Source organism: Canis lupus, chromosome 12 (assembly GCF_011100685.1).
Source record: "Canis lupus familiaris isolate Mischka breed German Shepherd chromosome 12, alternate assembly UU_Cfam_GSD_1.0, whole genome shotgun sequence".
NCBI classification, from domain to species: domain Eukaryota; kingdom Metazoa; phylum Chordata; class Mammalia; order Carnivora; family Canidae; genus Canis; species Canis lupus.
In genome coordinates, this window is record NC_049233.1 from 41,058,528 (window position 1) to 41,081,596 (window position 23,069).

Here is a 23,069-nt window from a genome sequence, read left to right on the forward strand (position 1 = left end):
AAAAAATTTCATTTATCTCTGATCTGGAAGGCAGGTTTTTAATCTCTATTTTACAGAAGGGGAAAATGAGTCTCAGAAAAGTTATATCACTCCTACTGTCAGTTAATAATGGTTATTTTGGAATCTAGTATGTCTGCTTCAACATTCCATTTTAAACAACTGTCCTGGGCAGCACAGGTGGCTCAGCCGTTTAGCACGGGTGTGATCCTGGAGACCCATGATCAAGTCCCACGTCCTGGAGACCTGGGAATAGAGCCCCACATCAGGCTTCCTACGTGGAGCCTGCTTCTCCCTCTGCCTGTGTTTCTGCCTCTCTCTCTGTGTCTCTCATGAATAAATAAATAAAATCTTTTCAATAAATAAATAAATAAACTGTCCTATACTTTCCATATATCTCATATTTTTGTCATCCAAACATGAAAAATATCAAAAAAGTAAATTTTACTTTTAGAATAGCCAACAGTTATCTTGGGATACAATATTACAATAATGGTTTGACATATTCAATGTCTTAATTTCTAATAACCCTGGGGAAGAATAGGTGACTTTAGTAAACCTACCTCTCTGAAGATAAAAAGGTTAAGCAAAACCATCCCAAAATTATAGATAATGAGCACTAAACGCATCTGGAAAGGTTCTCGGTCCTTCATCCATTTTGGACCCAGCCACACAAACAGGAGGTAAAGAGTACTTATACAAAGTGTAGGCAATGGGGACTGCATCAGAGGCCAATTCTCCACACGTTTATCTAGAGAGAACAAAATCACATTAAATTTATTAAGCACTAAATTTGTTTGAAATGAACTTGTTAGGAATTATAGTATTTCAGCTTAGCTTTTTTCCTAATTTGGCCAAATGCAGGGCATTTTTCTTTGAATTACAACAGAAAACATGGCATTAAAACCAAAGGAATGAGACCAATTCCTGTGAGTAGCTTTTGAAAATAATGCTTCACTACATGTGGCATACATTAAGTTTTATAGACACCAAGAGAACAAAGATAAGAAATAAACTTTGCTACAAATATAGGACAAGCAGAGGATGAAAAGTTGATTAAAGACTTCATTGACAGGAAATAAATATTTTAAGGAGAAACCTATCTTCCATATTAAACATGTGAAATGTATCAGTACAGTTTGGAAGTTGCGCCTTACTTGTGCCTAGCAGGAAAAGAATAGTAAACTGAAGAGGTACAGCAATGGAAATCATTTCCTGAAACACTTTTGGATACTGAAGACAAAAGTACAATTACAGTGGGGAGAAAAAATTAGGGGGGATTACAGTTCTATCATTTCTTTAAATGGAAATCATCATATTTAAGACCTTTTTCTTTTTCTTTCATAGCATGAGCCTATTCAGCCATGACTATAACCAGCTTATTTTTTTTCTAAAACTATAAACGTTTACCTCACATATGTGTAAATATTTCATTTAAAATGAGTACACTGTCCTTAACATTCAAATACGCAACCCTGAATCAATTTTATAAAAGTTTTGCCACAAGTAACATTTCTAAGAGAAGCATGATAAAGAAATATAGGGCTAACAAAAATTGACTTTCTAATACACTATAAAAAGATACTGAAATTTATATTTCTAAAACCTAAACAGTATTTTATAGGTTGTGAATCTAATGTCTAGTTTATGCTTGGTAATATAAAACATTTCTATGTTTTATGCTGAGGAAAATAATGTATTTTTAAAATAATAACAAAATTCTACATTTTAATCAGTTCCTAAAGCCAAGCCCAAATGAATTTAACTTAATTGCTCGTTACTATGTCCCACCGCACTTAAATTGCCAGTTTCACTAAAACTATGTATGCAGAATAGCTCTGGATTAGATAATTAGGTTTCAAAATATCTTACTTAAAGTTAGTCTGTTTCTGTACACTATTCATAGAAAATAAGATAAAAGGAGGACACAGAAATGAAATGTTTAATCACACAGTCTCCAAAGTCAGGAAGGGACATAACTATGGTTTCTATGAAATACAGGTTGTTAGAAAGATGCATTAGCAATTTGAAAGAAAACCACATATGAAAACAAGAAAAAACAAAAACCGATTTAAAAAATTTTTATTTAAATTCAATTTGCCAATATATAGTACATCATTAGTTTCAGATGTAGTTTTCAATAATTCATCAGTTGCGTACAACACCCAGTGAAAAACTGATTTTATTTCAGAGTTTATAGAAGAGGCTTACTATCTATATATTCATGGAAATTATGGTTCTGTCACTCAAACCAAAATATATTCCAGAGTTAAAAATAAACTAAAACACTTACAAGAGAGAATAATCCTCTTACAAGAGGGTGTGGCTTAAAAGATGAGTGGCTGACTTTTGTTGAAGGCATTGTACCACTATGATCTTATCACTGACTTTTTACTTTTCTTTATAATAGTCATAATATCGTGCTATGACCGTATCCCTCTGTGACAAAGTCCCCTTAAATATGGTGTATTTAGCTATTTATTTATTTCCCATAGGAGAAACGCTTAAGACAAACTCCTAATTCCTAAAGCTCTGCTCTACTTACTTCAGAAACTAGAGAAGGAGTAGCTGTGGCTTCCGATTCCTATCCAGAAACTAGAGACTAGACACTGTTTTTACCATGCATTTGATACAAAGAGCAAAAGGATTCTGTTATGAGATAATCCTATGTAACAAAGAAGGAATATAAACTCATCTGTAAGGAGATTCTCATATCACAGATTATATATCACACTCTTTTCTTAAAAAAGATTTATTTTAGAGAGAGAGGAGAGACCATGTGTGAACAGGGGGAGGGGCAGAGGGAGAGAGGAGAGAGAGAACAGAATCTTCAAGAAGACTCCCAGCTGATCGTGGAGCCCAACGTGGGGCTCAGTCCCAGGACCCTGAGATCATTACCTGAGCTAAAATCAGGAGTCAGTCACTCAAATAACTGAGCTACCCAGGTGCCCCAATGCTATCACTCTTTTTTTTAAGATTTTATTTTTTTAATTTTTATTTATTTATGATAGTCACAGAAAGAGAGAGAGAGAGGCAGAGACACAGGCAGAGGGAGAAGCAGGCTCCATGCACCAGGAGCCCGACGTGGGATTCGATCCCGGGTCTCCAGGATCGCGCCCTGGGCCAAAGGCAGGCGCCAAACCGCTGCGCCACCCAGGGATCCCTATCACTCTTAATCACACACAGAATTCCTGCTGACTTCAAAGTAAGTTCTGAGCAACAAGTAGAAAAAAATAAGAGAAATAAGCCCCAAAATTTCCCCCAAATCAAGAATAAATAAAAATCCTCATTCTTTTTGGATGGTTAGCCTGTGCCATTCTCTCTTTCAACAGAGATATTTAAAGAGAGAAATAAGAAAGACAGTGAGAGGAAGAGACACGAGTCAGAAGCTGAAGATGTGACAATATGAGACACTAACAGAGGCCAAAGAAGAGTAAAAAAGGAGAAGGGAGCAGATAAGAAATAACAGAGATATTAGAAAAAGCATTTGAGACTCCATCAGTAAACAGATGGGCTGAGTTCTAATATCAGCTCTGCTACTCTGCATAGGCCCTTAAAGGCACAATCTGTCTTCATCCCTTCATCTATAAACCCTGTTAGAAGAAGGGGAACTCCGTTAGTTCTTCTCCAACTTCAGTGAGAAAAAAAATCACAAGGGAGAGAGGCATTGTTAAAATGCAGGTTCTGGGATGCCTGGCTGGCTCAGCAGTTAAGCACCTGCCTTCGGCCCAGGGCGTGATTCTGGAGTCCCGAGATCAAGTCCCACATCAGGCTCCCTGCATGAGTCATCTTCTCTCTCTGCCTATGTCTCTGCTTCTCTCTGTGTCTCTCATGATAAATAAATAAAATCTTTTAAAAAAAATGCAGGTTTTGACTCAGTAGGTCTGGGGTGCAGCCCATTTCTAGGAAGATTCTGCATTTTCTAGGAAGCAACTGATTCTGTGTCACTATTCCATGGATCACCCTCTGAGTAGAAAGAAATGAGATAATCCCTTAGTTTTTTTTTTTAACTTTTGAAATTATTACTCTTAAAAATGATAAATAGGTGGAAGAATGGAATTGAAAGTGAGGAAAACTGGACCTAAAAAATAGGCAATTTTCATTGGTCAGGGGACCTATTTTGCATACAAGTACCTGCACGTTTCTATTCCACTATGGCACTCATCACACTGTCCTGTGACCTTCCTCTAAAATGCAACCCTCTTGAAGGCAGGAGCTGGGTCTCTCATTCGTGTACTGTAAGGCTTATCAGCTTGTCTAAACAACACTTATTTGATGAATAAATGATGAGTGGCCAATTTTTTTCATATTAGTCCTTTATTCTCTATCCCTTCAAATAAAATCCACTAGTGCATTTATTGATATTCCAAGTTTTTCAGTGTCCAGCAACCCTTTCCTATAGCTCTGCCCAGTTCCTCCTTTACGTTGTCAACAACACTTCAATCCAGTATTTAGAGGGCATGTGTGCTCTGTCTATAAGGCTCCGTATCTTTACTTCATTGCTTTCTCCAGGGAAAAAAGGTAATGCTCCCATTTCTTTATCCAACCAGTGCAAGTTGTGCATTCAATCAACAATCACTTAACAAAATCCTGTCTTCAGCCTATAAACGGCTGCAGTTCACATCATATCCTTCTCAGATTAGCCCTTCTAGTTCACCAGGGTCAGAACACTCTTAAAAATTCCATCTCCAATGACCATTATAGAAATTGTAGTAACTGTCAGTAACCTGAACCACAACATTACAATCCCATTCTATGATGATATTCGCGTGATATTTCTCCATGCCTTTGCAGTTATTTGTGTTTTTCTAAATTTGCATAAATATTTCCCTTAGTACTTCTGATTAGATTCAAATATCTAATACTTCTTTTACTTGTTCCCTTTTCCACTATAAAGGACTGAGTGAGTCACAATAGTGTCATACAATGATATAAAAATTTACTATTACTAACAGGTCCCCTTGCAAGTCTGGAACCAAAAAAAGAAAAGAAAAGAAAAGAAAGAAAAAAAGAAAGAAAGAAGAAAGAAAGATGTGGAATTAGAAAAGCAAAGGAAAATCATGAGTACTGAAGCTTCATGTATTTTATATAACCTTAAAATAATGAATTATCCAGCCTTTCATTAACTCAAAAGTTTCAACAACATATTTTTATGTTGCCTTTCTTCTAAGAAAGATGTATAAAAATAAATAAATAAAAATTAAAAAAAAAGATGTATAAATATCATAAAAAGCAAGTTCAGGAGCAAAAAACTATATTTTAATAATAAGAATTACTAAGACACATTACCTTAACCCTTCTGGACCCTTAAGGGTTAACTTTTTCTCAGGAAATAGTTTCTATTTAGAACATTTTGATTGTTTCATAAAACTCTTGCCAAGTAGGACTGATTTATTTACAAACAGGTCACTAATCATACAATTTTATCTGTATTAAAAGGTCACGTACTGGTTATACAACTCTATGTGCTTGTCAAAACTCACAAACTGTTAGCTAAAAGGAGTTAATTTTATTATGTGTAAATTATACCTTTATACAAATGTGAGGCAAAATGGTATATCTGAAGTGGGCCTTCTTCCTGCAAATACCCTCCACCAACAGGTCTTTATTTTTACCCTGATCTCTATCTTAAAATCACATAGCATGATGGATAGATAGAACAGACTTTCAGGTCAGACTCTCCACCCCTTCTGAGCTAAGTGATTTGGAGGAGGTTATTTGGTTCTTGACCTCTGAAAACTAATTTACTAGAAAAGGAGACAGACACAAAAATCTATTGCTTTTCAGGATCATGAGTGTAATACAAGAGGCCAGTCTTAAGAACAGTGATATGGCAGGTGAGATGGAACAAGATGGACTTCAAGAACAGACATTTGATTTTTCTCGAAGAAGAGGAATTTGCCAAACAGAGAGAAGGAAGGCCTTCTTACAGAAAGAACCCTATGTATAAATATCCCCAAAGCAGGAATAATACACTTATTCTGGAAACTAAGCAGGCCTGAGGTAGAGGATATTTATAAAGGAAGATGGCAGGAAATGACTAGAGACTCACAGGTCATACTGGACCCGGCAAACTGGGAGAGTCTTACAAACTATGCTGAAAAAGTTAGAATCTGTTTGGTAGATAATGGGGAGATGTTTAATTGGTTAAAAATAGGGGATCACATTTAGCTTATAAAAGATATGGCAGAAGCAGTGAGAGATGGACTGAAGGGGAAGAGGAGATGTCAAGAGGTGGGGAAACCAGTTGGATCACTGTTCTCAAACATCTCTATGTTGCTGGGCCACCCACAAAAGGACCATCTGCTTGTTAAAAGTGTAGATTCTTAGGCTCCACCCCAGATCTACTGAATCAAAATCTCTGGATAGGGCCTAGGACTGTGATCTCAAATTCATCTGGTGATTCTCGTGGGCAGCCAGACTTGGACACCACTATAATGCAGAAATTATGGAAATCTGAATATAGAAGGCTGCAGTGGTGATGGCCAAGACAGGAAGATATGAAAGTAAAATCAACAGATTTGGTGACTGACACGGATATGAGTTAAGAGTGAAAGAAAAGTTCAGGATTACTCCTAAATGTCTGGCATGGCTGGCAGCAGAGATGGTGAAGTCATGATCCTGGACAGAGCATAAAGGAAGAGGAACAGATCTGGAAGGAGATGATCAGGTGAATTTTTAAACATCCTGTGTCTGAAGTACTTGTGGATTCCTGGATGGAGGCATCCAGTAGGCTCTGAAGCTGCAGAGAACTACCGGCATTGTGGACACATGGAGGAGTCATTGGCAATGAAAAGCACATCGGAGTTTGAAGTCACAAAGAGCACGTGGAATGAGAGAATAAAATGAAAAAGGATCAAATACTGGAGAGCACTTAAGGGAGGAGTGGGAGAACTGGAAGTGAAACACCAAAGAAAAATAGAAAATAATGTTGAGGAAAGCAAGAGAGTATGATGTTTTCAAAATGATGGGGTAGGCAGTTGACAGTTATAGATGGAGAATCAACTGTTCTTTTCTCTTCAATGAGGAAATAACTACTTCACAGGGTTTTGATGTGTGATGATTAAATGTAAAAGTTGTAGCACACATAAATGCCACAGAATTGTTCCTTCTGCTGTACCCTATCCCCTATCCACACCATTTTCACACAGGTGTGTCTTATGTCAAGAATAATCTGGGATGCCTGGGTGGCTCAGCGGTTGCGCGCCTGCCTTCAGCCCAGGGCGTGATCCCGGAGTGCCGGATCGAGTCCCACGTCGGGCTCCCTGCAGGGAGCCTGCTTCTCCCTCTGCCTGTTTCTCTGCCTCTCTCTCCCTCTCTCTCTGTGTCTCTCATGAATAAATAAATAAAATCTTAAAAAAAAAAAAGAATAATCTGAGCCCCTCCCATTAAAAGTCAAGACCTTTGATGTCTTCTAGGTCTTTTCTTCCTGATCTGGAGAAGTTATCTAGGTTCCAAATATTGACTCTTAAGTCAGTCTACCAACATTAGAATCCTAGCTCTCTCATTTACTAGGTAAATACACTGAGTTACATAAGTCTCTTTGGCTTTATGAATAATAATAGGGTTGCTAGGAGAAATAAGATATGGCTATACGTATGGTCCCTGACACACAATAAGAGCTCAATAAATGTTGACACTGTCATTATTATTGAAAATAATCAAACCACTAAATCCTCTTTTCCAAGAAAAGAGTTGAACCAAAATAAAGAAAAAGTACCATCAATAATTAATTGTGTAAGAGTTTAAACTGAGAAAACAGAACATTTTATAACTTACATACTGAGGGGGCACCCGAATGGCTCAGTCAGTTAGGCATCTACCTTTTGCTCAGGTCATCCTGGGACTGAGCCCTATGGCAGGCTTCCTGTTCAGTGGGGAATCTGTCTCCCTCCCTCTCTGCTTATATTATATATATCTCTCTCTCAAATAAATAAATATTTTTTAAAAACTTTGTATACAGAGAAAACAGCACATTCTATAATGTATTCAGGAGAACAATACATAACAAATCTGTATCTGAATTTTGAATTACTTCGGCTATTTTTTTAAATCCTCTTTTTTCAAAAACATGTAAAACAGATTTTAATAATAATAAAATATTTGTAATCCAATAGTTTTGAAATAATCCAAATCCTTTAGAAACCTCTACTTAGGGGCACCTGGGTGGCTCAATTGGTTGAGTATCTGCCTTTGGCTCAGATTGTGATCCCAGTGTCCTGAGATCAAGTTCCATATCAGGTTCCCCTCAGGGATCCTGCTTCTCCCTCTGCCAATGTCTCTGCCTCTCTGTGTGTCTCTCATGAATAAACAAAATCTTAAAAAAAAAAGAAAGAAAGAAAACTCTACTTATATACAAACAATTGTAATTAATTCTTATAGGAAATATCACTGTGTATATTAAAGGAACTTCCTTAAAAATCTCTAATATGTTGGAGCACCTGGCTGGCTTAGTTGGTTGAGCATCTGACTCTTGATTTCAGCTCAGGTCATGATCCTGGGGTTCTAAGACTGGGCCCTGTGTCAGGTTCCATGTTCAGCAAGGAGACTGCTTAAAGTTTCCCTCTCCCTCTGCCCCTCCTCCCCACTAATGCTCTCCTCTCTCTGCCTCAAAAAAAATAAATAAATCTTTTAAAAAAAATCTCTAGTAGGCCTTTTTTTTTGGAAAGGCTGACTTTTCTTAAAGACTTTCAGAATTCAGGTTGTCTACTAGTTAGAATGTGCTTTATTCCCCCAAATAGTCTAAGCTAGCTATCATCTTCCAAAAGAAAAATCAGTTAAAATTTGAATTTCTAAGACATCCAAATTCCTAGAATTAACGAGAGTGACCAGTAAATAATCCTAGGTGGGTGATGACTTTAGAAGATACAGGGACACTTGGGTGGCTTAGTAGTTAAGCATCTGCCTTTGGTCAGGGCGTGATCCTGGAGTCCCAGGATTGAGTCCCACATCGGGCTTCTTGCATGGAGCCTGTTTCTTTTGTTTATTTTTTTTGTTTTTGTTTTTTAATATTTTATTTATTCATGAGAATCACAGAGAGAGAAGAGACACAGGCAGAGGAGAAGCAGGCTCCATGCAGGGAGCCTGATGTGGGACTTGATCCCAGATCTGGGGATCACGCCCTGAGCCAAAGGAGACGCTCAACCACTGAGCCACCCAGGCGTCCCATGGAGACTGCTTCTTCCTCTGTCTATGCCTCTGCCTCTCTCTGTGTGTCTCTCATAAATAAATAAATAAATAAATAAATAAATAAATAAATAAATAAATAAACTTAAAAAAAAAAAAAAGATACATGGAACAGAGGGAATGTGCTATAGGGGCAGGGGACAGTGCTTGAATTCAGAATAACCAGATTCCAGATCTATCCATCATATGCTAGCCCCATGACTTGGACCTGAAATTCTTGAAGTACAATTCCTTCTATGCAATGGGGGTAATAATAAGATTATCCAAACCACAGAGTTACTTTGAGGCTCAAATTGACAGCCCTCTGTAAGAAGCCCCTCCAACATTAACTCTTTCTTTGTACTTACAAATATTAAATATATATCTCTCTTGAAACCTTTAAAGCACACTTTGATTGCCTCTATCATACCATTCCACTGTCCTTTTAGTCTGCTTAAGTGTGTTCCACACAGACTAGGCAGGGGCAGTACTGCTATTTCTATCGCCACAAAGGCTTACAAGAGTAGATATACCCAGCTAATGGCTAAGGACTAGCAGACCACCAAATAAAGGCCACAAAGTTTCTAGAAAAATAAATGTTATTAAGGCTACTGCTATTGTGAGAATAGACATTGGAGACATTTTTCAACTGCCCTTTTGATTAAAGGTAAAGTGAGCAAGAGCTAATAGTTCTAAAAGATATACAAAATCCCTGTTGGGGTAAAAAACAACTAAATGTTCTATAGAAATACATGCCATTGTATGGCTTTCTTAAATATATTTTTAAATCAATAGCTTAAGAACATTTTTAATTCAGGATACCTGGGTGGCTCAGCACTGAATGTCTGCCTTTGGCTCAGGGCGTGATCCCTGGATCTGGGATCGAGTCCCACATCGGGCTCCCTGTATGGAGCCTGCTTCTCCCTCTGCCTATGTCTCTGCCTCGCTCTCTGTGTGTCTCTCATAAATAAATTTAAAAAAGAACATTTTTAATTCTTTTTCCATATTAGTAATATAGCAGCAGATTATCAAAGAAATTAGGAATCCTCAATTCCCTTACTATTCAAAGTGTGGTACAATAGCAGAAAAGTATCTCTTGGAAGCTTACTAGAAATGCAGAACCTCAGGCCTTACTCCAGACCTACAAAGCCAGAATCTGTGTTTTAGTAATATTCCCTGTGATTTACACATTAAAATCTAAGAACTGCTCTAGTCTACTCATAAATGTAAGCCTATTTTGTATAATACATAATCCAGTCATAAAAGTTTGTTTTATTTGTTCCTAGAGTCTACCTGAATGAATAACCTTTTTTTCTTTTAACAATATCTACATGTATTTAACCTGCCATAAACAAAAGAAAAACACATGCCTAACAACCAACTAGAAATAGTGAGTAGCTTCCGAAGTATATTTAAGACATCAAGATGTATGTCCTATATATTATTATCCAGAACTATTCATCCTTCTTTACTATTTTTAGAACCAACAGCTGCAAACCAACATCATGTTTTTAAACCTCTCTACTAAGCACTAATATACAAGTGATATTGTTAAAAATCCATTTCCCTTTACTGACTACACAAACACACACAAAAAAAAACAAATGTCACATTTTACACTAGAGGCCCACCAAAAGGAAGCTGAAGTTTTTTTTAAGGAGGTGATCAATGTCTTCCTCCATTTATTATAAAGGTCATGAGGGCGAGGGCCACAGTCCTTTTTCCTTGATGTATCTCTAAAACAATGTCTAGTATACAAGGCCATCAGACATTTGTTGCTAAATTTTTAATGAAAAATGTAGGTAACTGTTGTCAAGCAGAGTTTGAGAAGAATTTTCTATGATAGGGATAAACCAAATAACCACCATAACGCCTCTTCTAGGTTCTAGTTTAAAATGCATGATATATGCTCCACCCCACGTAAGATCTTGGGTATCAGTGAGGTGAAAAAGGTAGAAGTAAAGGAGAAAGGGTCATCACACAACTGGATACAATGGACAGGTAATGATCTGAGATATACTCTAGGACTAAAGCACAGATTCTGAGGATGGTGGATGAATGAGACTCCAATCAGTTCCTACTGAGTCAGGGTGATGATCGGAAAATTTCTGCTTTAACCTCCTCTATGTCCTTAGGAAAGAGGATGAAAAAAAAAAGATGAAAAAAAAATGAAAAAAAAAAAAAAAAAAAAGGAAAGAGGATGACAGTTTTAGCTGGAAAGAGTGCCTGGATGAATGTAAGGACAGGACAGCCCTTGAGGAGGTGGACCAGGCAGAGGCTGGGCTAAAAAATAACCAAGAGGTCAGTATACGATGGGCAGACAGGAGGGAATGAGGTCTTCACCAGCAAGGCAAGGTATGTTGCAGTGTCTGAGAGGGTGAGGGGGGCAAATGGCCTGAAAGCATTTGGAACAAGAGGGCAAAGAGGTTTTATGTAACTCAGTGGGATTACACAGTCACCTAAGTGCCTGAAAGAATGGATGGAGGAGTTCAAAAACAGAAAAAAAGGAAAGAAGAATTTAAGTTCCAAGTCTGCCTGAACAGAGATCATGATAAAGGTAGAAAGTGAGAGAAATAATAAAATTTCCCACAGAGAATACATAAATAGGGATGACTCGGAAGCTGAAAAGGAGAAAGGACTGTCTGTAACACAGATGAGCTGAGTGAATCAGTGTGCCTTACAAGCTGGAGACTGATTACTCTGAGGTTTAATTTGGGAGGGCAAGTAGTAGATGGAAAAGATCCAAGAAAAGTCAGTTCACTTGCTTGGAAAAAGGAAATAATAGTATGCAGCCCAAAGGAGTATGAGGATTAAATGTGATAATACATGTGAAGAATTAGACATAGTATCTGACACTTAGTAAGCATCCAATAAATGTTTGCTATTATTACTGGACAGTAAAACAGTATTTGTTGATGAACAGGAAGCCTGTCTTAGGAAAAGGTCATTGATGTGGGAAGGTGAAAGATCTTGATTAGGTTCCAGCTCCGTTACTTTCCAGCTGTATAGTTTAAAGCCTATTTCTGCAGCACAGAATGATTAAATAATACTTACCTTATGGGGATACTATGAACATTAAATACGGTGTACAAAATGCACACTACAGCATTTCATAGTCCAAAAGAGTCCTGTACTAGAAGCTCAATAAACAGAAGTGAGTTTTACAATGTGCAGATGATATCCATATCCATCGTTAAAAAAAAAGGATATTTATTTATTTATTTATTTAACCCTTAATGTGGGTTTAAACCACATGGGGCAACTTAAATTCTTGACTTTTTTTCAATGAATACAATACTGTAAATGCATTTTCCTTATGATCTTCTTAATAACATTTTTCTCGAGCTTTATCATTAGGAACACAGTATATAATACATATAGCAAAGTACATTAATTGTTTATATTATGGTAAGGTTTCTGGTCAAGAGTAGGCTATTAGCAGTTAAATTTGTGGGGGAGTCAAAGGTTATATGTGGATTTTTGACTGTGCAGAGGATTGGTATCCCTTAACCCCTGCATTATTCAAGAGTCACTTGTGTATTTTCCCCCCAGACTTATTGCCTCAAATCCCCCCACTTTTTGCCACTGTCTTCCTTTTCCCTATGAACACAATTTTATGAATATTTCATCATATATATATATGTATTTGATATAAGAGAATGATGCCTTACATCCTGGCAGGCAAGGTAAACTGCAGATAAACAGTTTCTTTCTTACCTCATTTTCACATTTTGACTTCTCAGAAAATGCAGTCATAAAACTTCCTCCCTGTGCTAACCTGGGAGTTAGTTCAAAGCCCAAATATCCCACCCTTAGTGCCACTAATGATCTTACAGATTTAAGAAAACTGAAATTATGTTTACTTTCGGCAAAAAAAAAAAAAAAAAAGACAAGATACCATTGGAGCATGTATATGTGTTTTAAAACGGGAACTGTGACCTAATATTCTCTTGCTAACATTCTACAAGCTGAGTATCCAATGAGTAAAATACTATTGGTCCTGAATTTATTCCATTTCACTAATTACCAGTTGTTTCAGTTTTCTTACACTGTGAAATCTGGCAAACATTTCCGTAATTCTCTTTGAACATAATTTATTTGTCCTAGCCACTCCACCATATAGAAGTCAACTTCATCTTCTCAGGCTACCATTTTTTACATATGTATATTCATATATATAATTTAAATATATAAATTTATGAAAATAAATGTCACTTTTTAGTTTCATCTCATACAGCAGCACTTATAGTACCTTTGAGCATTTCAGATTACCTTTGGTGGTATTACAGCTTTGTTCAGATTTTTAATATTCTAAGTAGTGATACTATATAGATAAGATAGCAGTAAAGAGAAAATATATAGGTCAGAGGATTGATTATTGCTTTCCTGCTTGGCTAGTGTGATGAGACAAGAGCACTGGGCTAAGAGACAAAACAACCTGTTAAGCCCATTCCCACTACAGTGTTCATCCACAAATAACTTAACTTCTATGACTCTCAGAGACTTCTAAAGATATGAAAATAACGATGCCTGCCAGGCCTATCTTTGAGGGTTGGGAAGTTCTTGATAAAATTGTAAAGAAAAAAACAAAAAACAAAAAACAAAAAATAAAGGTAAGTTTGTCTTCCTTGCTATTTGCTACTTTCTAGCACTGGGCACTTTCCTAGGTAACAGCTATTCATTGTCTTTATAAAGCTATTTTACTGTAAGCTAAAAAAAAATAATAATTAAAAAATTGTCAAGAAAAATAAAATAGCCAGTTAGTTTACCAGTAAAATGAGTTTATGTGAGGACAGCAGAGGAATTACAATTTTGGACACGTAAACCACAGTCAACCATAGACAAGCCCTGAGAACAAAGGAGGAGGGCATCCTTTTAACAGAGGAAAAAAAATAATAAGTTGGGCGGTGTTGTTTAGGATGATCCATTGGAAGAGGGTGAGAGTTCAGGTTTGTGGCAACTTCTCACTGGCTGGGTTGCTGCTGGGCAAAGAAAAAAATCTTCCTTCAGCTGGGGTGTTAAAGTAAGCCTTTTCCTGTAGGTTAGAGTGTATAAAGTAGGCTGGTACATGCCTGAGAGGTCCCCCTTCAGAAGTTCTCAACCCCATTTTTAAAATATTTATTTATTTATGTTTAAGTAATCTCTATTCCCAACGTGGGGCTCAAACTCATATTCCAAGATCAAGAGTTGGATGCTCTTCTGACTGAGCTAGCCAGATGCCTCCGCAACTCCATTTTGAATGAGTTTTTCCTTTACTCATATAATCAATTGTTTTACCACTGAACACTGAAGAAACACCATGAAGAGGTACTATATTAATGTCCTATGAAATGTTTAAAAAATTATCGTAAAAAAGACATAACATAAAACACACTTAACCATTTTTAAGTGTATAGTTCAATGATATTAAGTATGTCACACTGTTGTACAACCAATCTCCAGAACTTTCTCATCTTGCAAAACTGAAACTCTACACCCATTGGACAACTCCCCATCTCCCCCTTCCCACAGGTCCTGGTAACCAACAGTCTACTTACTGTTTCTATGAATTATACTACTTTAGAGACCTTATATAAATGGATTCATCAATATTTGCTTTTTGTGACCAGCTTATTTCACTTAGTATAATGTCTTCAAGGCTCATCCATGTTGTGGCATGTGTCAGAATTTCCTTCCTTTTTAAGGCTAACTAACATTCTTTTGTATGTATATACTACATTTTATCTATTCATTCACAAACGGACATTTTCCACCTCTTGGCTATTGTGAATAATACTTTATGGACATGCGTGTACAAAGCTGTATGAAACTCTAACAATATATATCTGTGCCTAAGTTTTCAACTGATAAATAAAAATGAAAACAAAGCTTACTCCTTTGACTACTCCTGCTGAAAATCACAAATGCCTTTCTGTGATTACACCTAACAGGGAATAACTGATTCCTTCAATAGATTAATGTATTTCCCGGGATCCCTGGGTGGCGCAGCGGTTTGGCGCCTGCCTTTGGCCCAGGGCGCGATCCTGGGATCCGGGATCGAATCCCACGTCAGGCTCCCGGTGCATGGAGCCTGCTTCTCCCTCTGCCTATGTCTCTGCCTCTCTCTCTCTCTCTCTCTCTCTGTGGGACTATCATAAATAAATAAATAAAAAATTAAAAAAAAAAGATTAATGTATTTCCCTTTCAAATTTCAAGACATATTCTAAATAAAATGTAATCATAAAATATATTGAGAAGTATTTAAGAATGACAATATTTCATGAATAAAAATATATGACAAAACCAAGATTTTTTAAATTAACATTTGATTAAGGAACATACTTACACCAAAATTATTTAATTTCTTTAGTTTTCCCCCTACACTAAGACATATTTATTTGTAGAAATTTTATAAGAATTTTAAGCCATACTTCTAAATTTTAGAAATGCTTATAAACTGAAAATCTTTTACAATGACATATGATAAAATTTTGCATTTTCTGTAGAAAAAAATATAAAGTAAGGTTAAGTTTAGACTATTTAAGCTACCACTTTAGGAGACATTATGAGGATTCAATAAAGTGGCCATAAGAGATGACCTAGTTTCAACTATCTCATGGTACAGGTAGAAATATGAAACCCAAAAAATCATAAACCACTTGCCCCAAACTACATAATAAGCCATCCTCAGAAGCTGTATGTTACATAATAAATGTAATATATAGTTGTATAAATTTAACAGACTAATATATATATATATAACACAAATTTTTTTAATGTTAATGCTATTATTTTTGACAAAATAGGTAACTCTTGGTTATTCAAAAAATACCCTAGATAATTGAATAGGTAACAGTGTTATAGCAACACACAGTGCTACGTCAAAGCAGGTACTTAAATAACTGCATCCCTCTGTTATTCTACTCCTGTACCTATTTCTTATGGGGCAGATAAGAGAGTAAAAAGAATTAAATATGAATCTGTTATATGTACTATCTTAGCAACACTAATAATAGGTTTGTTGGAAAAGGTTGGAATTATTGCACAGTGAGGTTTTTAAATTACCGACCACTGTATGTTTATTTGAGGTTGCATGACCTATTTAAAGAATTTTTTAAAATTTCATATATATCCAGAATTTAAAGCCAAGTGAAACCTTAGAGATTACCTAATTCAACTCTTTCAATTTACAGATGAAAAAGTCAGGATTGGAAAAACAAAGGGACCTGCCCAAACTCTCACTGCTAATCAGTGAGACTAAAGTCTAGGACTCTAGCCTAGGTCATATGACTCCCAGTCCAGTGTTCTTTCCCATTCTTTACGCCATGCTGCCCTCCTCACTTCCACACTCATCACAATACTTGGAAGACAGAATTATATCTGATTTTACATCTTTTGAAAGTAACTGTTTTATGCTAATAAATGATTTAATGGTTTGATTCCTTCATTAGATATAGTCAACATCAATTGAATTTACCACTAACTCATGATAAAGATCATTTAAAAAAAAGAAAACTTCCCAGAATTCAGTATGGAACCAAACCCTACTAGTGCTTAGCATTCAAAATATTTCACTATTTGTAAATCATGCTAGATTAAGGGGGTTATCTCTTGATACCTACCAAATCAACAAATACAAGGGCACTTCTAGTGTTGCAGAGAAAAATACAAAGTGTGAAAGAGTAAATAATAATAAAAGTTAAAACAGTCCAAGATGATAGAGTTACAGAAGGAATGGCACAAGAAAGTGCACGAGCAACTGCTAAACTGATGGAATCAAATGAAGGAATGAACTGCTCCAGGGCACCCTGGCCAAGAAAGGCTTTGTGAAGGAGGGCTTCTGGAGACATAAGGAGGAGAAAGGGCAATGAAGGCAAAGGGAACAGTGTGATAAGAAACACAAAGATAGACATGTGCAGGTTTTACTCAAGGGGGAGTTACCCAAGTTGGTTAGAGCTGCAGGTCCACGGGCAGGTATACAATGGCTGACCAGGTTAAAAAGGAAATTAGGAAACTTGGTTTTGAAAGGCCATGTTCTCTCCCTTTTCTAAAAATCAAAACCCTGACGAGCCTTAAAAATGTTTTCAATTCATTCTCATTCCGAGGGAAAATACAACTATAGCACCTTGATTTTTAAAAGGAGAAATGTCTAAATCATGAAAAGGGGAAAAAAAAAAAAAGCCATCTATAGTGAGAAAAGACAGATTCTGTTACACAACACTTCTCTGTGTTCTTCTACGTCTAATTCGAAATAATGACTCAAAAAATCCAAAAATAATACTTAGGTTACTAAATTACTCACTAATGACATTAGCATATGACTTGAGGAAAAAAAAATCTAACAACTTTAATTTTAAAAGGATGACCAACTTTTTTTTGTGGCTCACATAGGCACTGTCTGATTACCTATGTTAATTCCTAAAACATGGTCTCCCTGAGCCAAAATATCTAACTACATAAAACTGTCCCAGCACCAGTTTTAGAATTTGCATGGTTTTACCCTCCTGTAATTTCATCTGTGATTGGATGTTCTGCTACGAGGCTGCTGGGGAATGGACAAGAGCATGAGACATTTAAGTGTAAGAGTCAGCCATCAGAAAAAAGAACTGACCAAACAACAACAAAAAAACCCTAAAATGGTATAGATCTCATAGAGGCTTGAGGGAGGTTATGAGAGAGATGGATAACCCTAGGATTTCACTGAAAATATTAGCTAAGGGAGATGCCATGTTAGGAGCTGGTGATGTTCCACTTATTTGTCTTTAATTAGCTGCCTAGACTTTAGAATGTCTTTTTGAGAAAAGACATTAAAACTGGTAACCAGGTTTCCAGGAGAGGCTAAACAAACAAACAAAACATATTTTAGACAATAACAAAGATTAAAGAGTATACATTGACTATAACAAATAATAATACTAATGTAAATATATTGTAAGACACATGCTCTTCTGGGACCTAGCACTCCCTGGGACAGATCTTTTACCCCAGGGTATTTGAGCTGAGTTTAATGTCCCTTCCCACAAGCCCCCAGTTTCAGCAAGCCAGGACGACTCACTGATTCTTAAAAACATTCCCAGTTTCCATGAATTTTTAGTATTTGATGCCCTTCTCCTTAGTCTACCTATCCAAACACTCTCTGACAATATAACCATCAACTCCACATGGTGATAGCTAAAATATTCTAAAAATAAAGCTTGTAGATTCTTCTAACTCAAGACTGTGGTGCAGGTAAAAGTTAAGATAGGAATAGTAAAGAAGGACTTTTCTGACTTCCCTATGCGCCAGCTATGCCTGATTCTGACAGATCACAGATCATGCCTTTAGACCATGATACAAAGTAAGGCGGAAGAGCCATAACTCCATAAGCTGCATGGGGGCAGTGACCAAATATCCTCATTCTCTCTCCAGAGCCCAGAACTATTCCCACACATGGTAAGTGATGAGGAAAGAATATATGATTATATAAGTCTTGCTTCCGAATTTTATCATCATCCTACAGCAGTCTTCCTTCCTCCTGTACTACTCTCCCCTTCTCTCTTCTGCCTCTCCAAAGTGAATTAAGAAGGCCAGCTAGGATGGCCTTCCATGCTCTAAGTTCAATTCCCAAGTAGACACAAATTTTGCATCAAAATATGGGCTACTATATCTGTAAACAGAGAGCAATGCCAACTCCCCCCGAGCATGTGTGTGTATATACTTCATGAACAATAGGCTGTTTAAACACATGTGGTAAAAAACAAAACAACAACAAAAAAAAACATGTGGTTAAGGGAAGCCTGGGTGCCTCAGTCGGTTAAGTGTCTGCCTTCAGCTAAGGTTATGATCTCAGGGTCCTGGAATCGAGCCCCACATTGGGCTCCCTGTTTAGTGGGGAACCTGCTTCTCCTTCTTCCTGCTGCTCCCCCTGCCTGTGCTCTGGCTCTCCTTCTCTCTCTCTCTCTGTCAAATAAATAAATAAAATCTTTAAAAAACAAAAACGTGGTCAAAAAGAAATAAGTGGCTCAGGAGCCATCTGGCTTTCCTGTAGGCATGCTGGCTATTAGCTTTGTAGGATGCTTCTATGCTAAATTCATTTACACAAAAGGCTACTTAAAAGCATTTATTAAAATAAAGAAATACAACAGATAGTATAGATAATTTGAGCATTTATAAATTGGAGAATATTAAGATTCACGTTTTAAAAATCTACATACAACTTTGATTACATATATACTTTGAGCTGATCCCAGTCCTAATAATTTTAATGTACTCATAAAGTAAAAGAATAGGAAAAAAATACATTGACATCAGAGTTCTTATTCCCGTGCTCCCAACTAGTATAAAGTTCTACATCAGTCTAAACTTTCCTATAATATAAATCGAGATTAACTTACTTGTTCAAAACATCTAAAAATATAATATAGGGAAGTAGAAAATTATTTTTGTTTTCCTAAAAGTACAACTTTTTCAAAGTTTCAGTACCAATGTATAAAGTATTAACAATTACAGTAAAAGTAACGTTTTCTGTGTTAATACTCTATGGGCTATATTCTATATTTGCTAGAGATGTGCCTTTGAAAAGCCCGCTTTTTATACACTACTTTGAATATTGCTTTATGTTTTATTAGATAGCACCATTTGATATAATAGCACAAAATGGTATTTTTCTAGAAACTGTCTACCTGAGGGCAAAAACCTCTTGAATCATCAAATATACTCTAGAATTCTGTAACTATTCTTATTATGACAGTCCAAAGTAGATATACTCATTTACACTTAGGTAGAAACTTCAGTAGGGAGAAATAGTTAATGAACCAGTAAAACAAAGGCAGAAGCATGGAACTACAACCTGGGGAAGAGCCAGTCAAGGGAGGGCATGGAGCCTAGTTCATATCTTGCTCTCTTTGAATAATTTGTATCCTTTCGCCATACTCACCAGGATTTCTCAAGACCATCCTTCTCTCCACCCATTTTTATTTCCCCCTCTTTCCAAACATCTGACTCATCAACTTTTTACTCAGCCTCATCTAATAAGCTACTCTCCTACTTTGAAACTCATTCACTCAGATTTTTGTGAAATTATAGCAAGAGGAGATCCTTGGAGGAATCAGAGCAGTGTGAGTAAGTCAAAGAAAGGGAACAAAGAGAGCATGGGATACAGATGAAAAGAAATGAGACACCACAGGGTTCAGGTCTATTCTGGCTGAATCCTAAAATACTCCTCTTCATAGCAGCAAGGCAGAACAAACTATATCCCACTAAGCCTCTAAGTTGGTTTAAGAAATACCCTCTACCTACACTAGGTAGCTCATTACAGAAAGCAAGGAAGCAGTCTCAAGTTTCGTAAGTGGATAGCCACAGCAGGGGTGAATAGCTTGCCTCTGACTTGCTAGTGAGAGGTCACCTGTGCTCCAGTGGTTACTCTCTTTTCTCAGGCTTAGCCTATAATAAATATTATTTTATATGCCCTTCACAGGGTAGCAGCAAGCTTTCACATGAAACAACTGCACAAAATTTTCTATTTCATTCATGGTATTTTTTACACCAGCATCATTAGGAAGGAATTAACCAACACAAAAAGGTGTATTCTACGTTTGTGCTCAGTTTCTTTCTGACACTCAGAGGTAGGAAAGCTTTGCGATAGGAAGGGAATGATAGACAGGAATGAGAACTTTTGGGTGTGGCTCTGGCTCTATGGAGATTGGAGGACCTTGACAATGTCTGAACTCTGAAGTATGCAAAGTGCAATTATCTGCCAAAGCTGATGTTCAGCCCTGCACAATTGTGTAATGGGAAACCCTGATGCAATGTCTAAATAACCAAAATCGCAGAGATGAAGGGAAGGGTACATTCTTTCCAGTTTTTGCAGGTATAGCATGACTTCAGTGTGCAGAGAAGAAAGATTTAAGGAAAGACTCCATTTAAAACTGTCTTTTAACCATTTTCAACTGCGATGGCCAATTAAATAGCTTATTTCTCAGTGCCAAACTTGAGATTCCTATTAAAGTTAAAGACGCATCAACATCAAAGAATCATTTTATCTCACACAGAAATAATTCCAGCACACATTTTGCCCCACAAAATGTATCCCACATATTGCAATCATGTTGTAACCATTGTCCCATTTACACTAACAAAATACAAAACTACATGAATATATCTTCATTTCTAGGGAAAGGAGGCAGAGTCACAACACGAAACGTTAATCTCTTCCACTAACTGGGATGCAGCGCAATACTGCAAAAGGACTAGATAATTTTAAATCATAAGATCATTTCTAAAATCCTTTTAGGCTAATATTTTATTTCCAAAAAAAAAAATCTTTTAAATCCTTTATTTTTTTTTTCTTTTCTTTTTTTCTTTTAAATCCTTTAAAAAACCAAGAGCAACTGAAGCAAATTAAGAAAATAAATGGACAAATGGAAAAATAACATAATAGCACAATTATTTCCACTAGAGGAGCTGCATAAATCAACCAATCGATGATCCCTGTCAAATAAACCCCAACGGCTCAAAGGAAAAGTTTGCTAATTTAAGAAAACTGTGTATGTGTAGGCTGTTGGGACAACCTCTAGGTACTGCTGTAGAGACCCCCTTCCTAAAGACTTATTTCTTTCCCGGGTATTTTAGCCGCCCCCTCCCCCTGACTGCACTGCACTGCGCACAGCCATTACAGACAATCACCTCAAGCATATTTGCTGTTGAAAAAAGCCTCAGAAACTGACATTCTTCAAGGTTCAAGAAGCCAAACAATGGCTTTTTTTTTTACTTTTTATTCCAAATTACAGTATAGATGGATGAGCCAGACAAAAATCCTAGCAGGTTAGCAGGTTATGTCAAAGCAACCAGGAGGCCCAAGAAGCAAAAACACAGCTACCACTAGAGCCCTCCTCCTTCCCCCAACCATCTCTCCAAATGGACTATTACTAAATGTTCAAATCAATCCTGTGCATCAGTTAAAACTGTCAGATGAAACCGGGAGATGTGGGCGTACAGCAGGGCGGAGTGGTTCTTGCGCCGAGCTCTTAGCAGCACCGGCTCCATCTGATATGTCAGCTCCAGCATCCGAGGAGCTGAGGAGAGATGGACGCTCAGAGGAAAACCGTGCGAGCGTCGGTGGGGGGAGGAGGAGGGGGAGGGGGAGGGGGAGGCCTTAACGTTCGGATCCGATTAACCAGTGCCCGACCGCGGTCCCCGCGCCCCGGCGTCTGCCCTGATCCGCAGCATCCCAACAGCCGCAGGGAGCGCGGGACTACGCGGCCGGGCGGGGGCGGGGGCGGGGACGGGGACGGGGACGGGGACGCCAGCTGCTTTACCTGTGATGGACCAGGTCCAGCGGTAGAACTCCACGGTGTCGTTCAGCGCCGTGGACACCACGTTGAGGACACTGCCCGGCTCCGAGTCCAGGAGCCCCATCTCGGCGGGAAGCGGGCGCCGGCGGCAGAGCGCGGGGAGGAGAAAGGGAGACACCCCGGGAGGGTGGACCTCGGAGGCGACGGCCGGCGGAGCGAGCGGCAGCCGGGCTCCCCTCTCACGGCGGCGGCCCCGCGGGCGTCTCCTCCTCCTCCTCCTCCTCCTCCTCCGGGCGCCGCGGCGACAGGGATGCGGCGGCCGCGTCGACCGGCCGGGCGGAGGAGAAGGTGCCGTCCAGGCTCCTACGAGACCGAGGAGGAGGAGGAGACGTCGCCGTGAGCGCCCGGCGCTGCACCAGTCTGCCGCCGCGCGCCGCCGCCGCTCCAATCTCCTCGGCCCGAGTCACGTGGGCGCGCGCGAGTCGGCGGGGCCGGCGCCCCTCCCCCCGCCCGCGCGCTGGGACTCTTGCGCAGGGATGCGGCCGCCGTGGGACCGCGAGAGCCGGGTCCGCGCAGGCGCGCGCCGTCCCGCACCTCTCGTCTCCCACCCTTCCCTCGGGTCGCGCGGGAGCGAGGCACCTGGCCCTCTCGGGTCTC

The 23,069-nt window shown here is 38.3% G+C and overlaps 1 protein-coding gene across 2 annotated transcripts in view; it reads right to left on the minus strand.

Annotated features, from left to right (window-relative positions):
- Nucleotides 1-22,832, minus strand: part of ELOVL4 (ELOVL fatty acid elongase 4) — a 31,488-nt gene extending 8,656 nt beyond the window's left edge. Inside the window, exons 1-2 of one of the 2 annotated variants that reach the window (XM_038554597.1) lie at nt 22,437-22,832; nt 561-748 (exon numbers count right to left, since the gene is read on the minus strand). In XM_038554597.1, the coding sequence (XP_038410525.1) occupies nt 561-748; nt 22,437-22,536 (288 nt within the window). In that variant the 5' untranslated portion in view covers nt 22,537-22,832. Of the gene's footprint in view, nt 1-560; nt 749-22,114; nt 22,200-22,436 lie in introns of those variants that run through there. The other variant, XM_038554598.1, reaches the window with a different exon arrangement.
- Between the last annotated feature and the right edge of the window lie 237 nt (nt 22,833-23,069).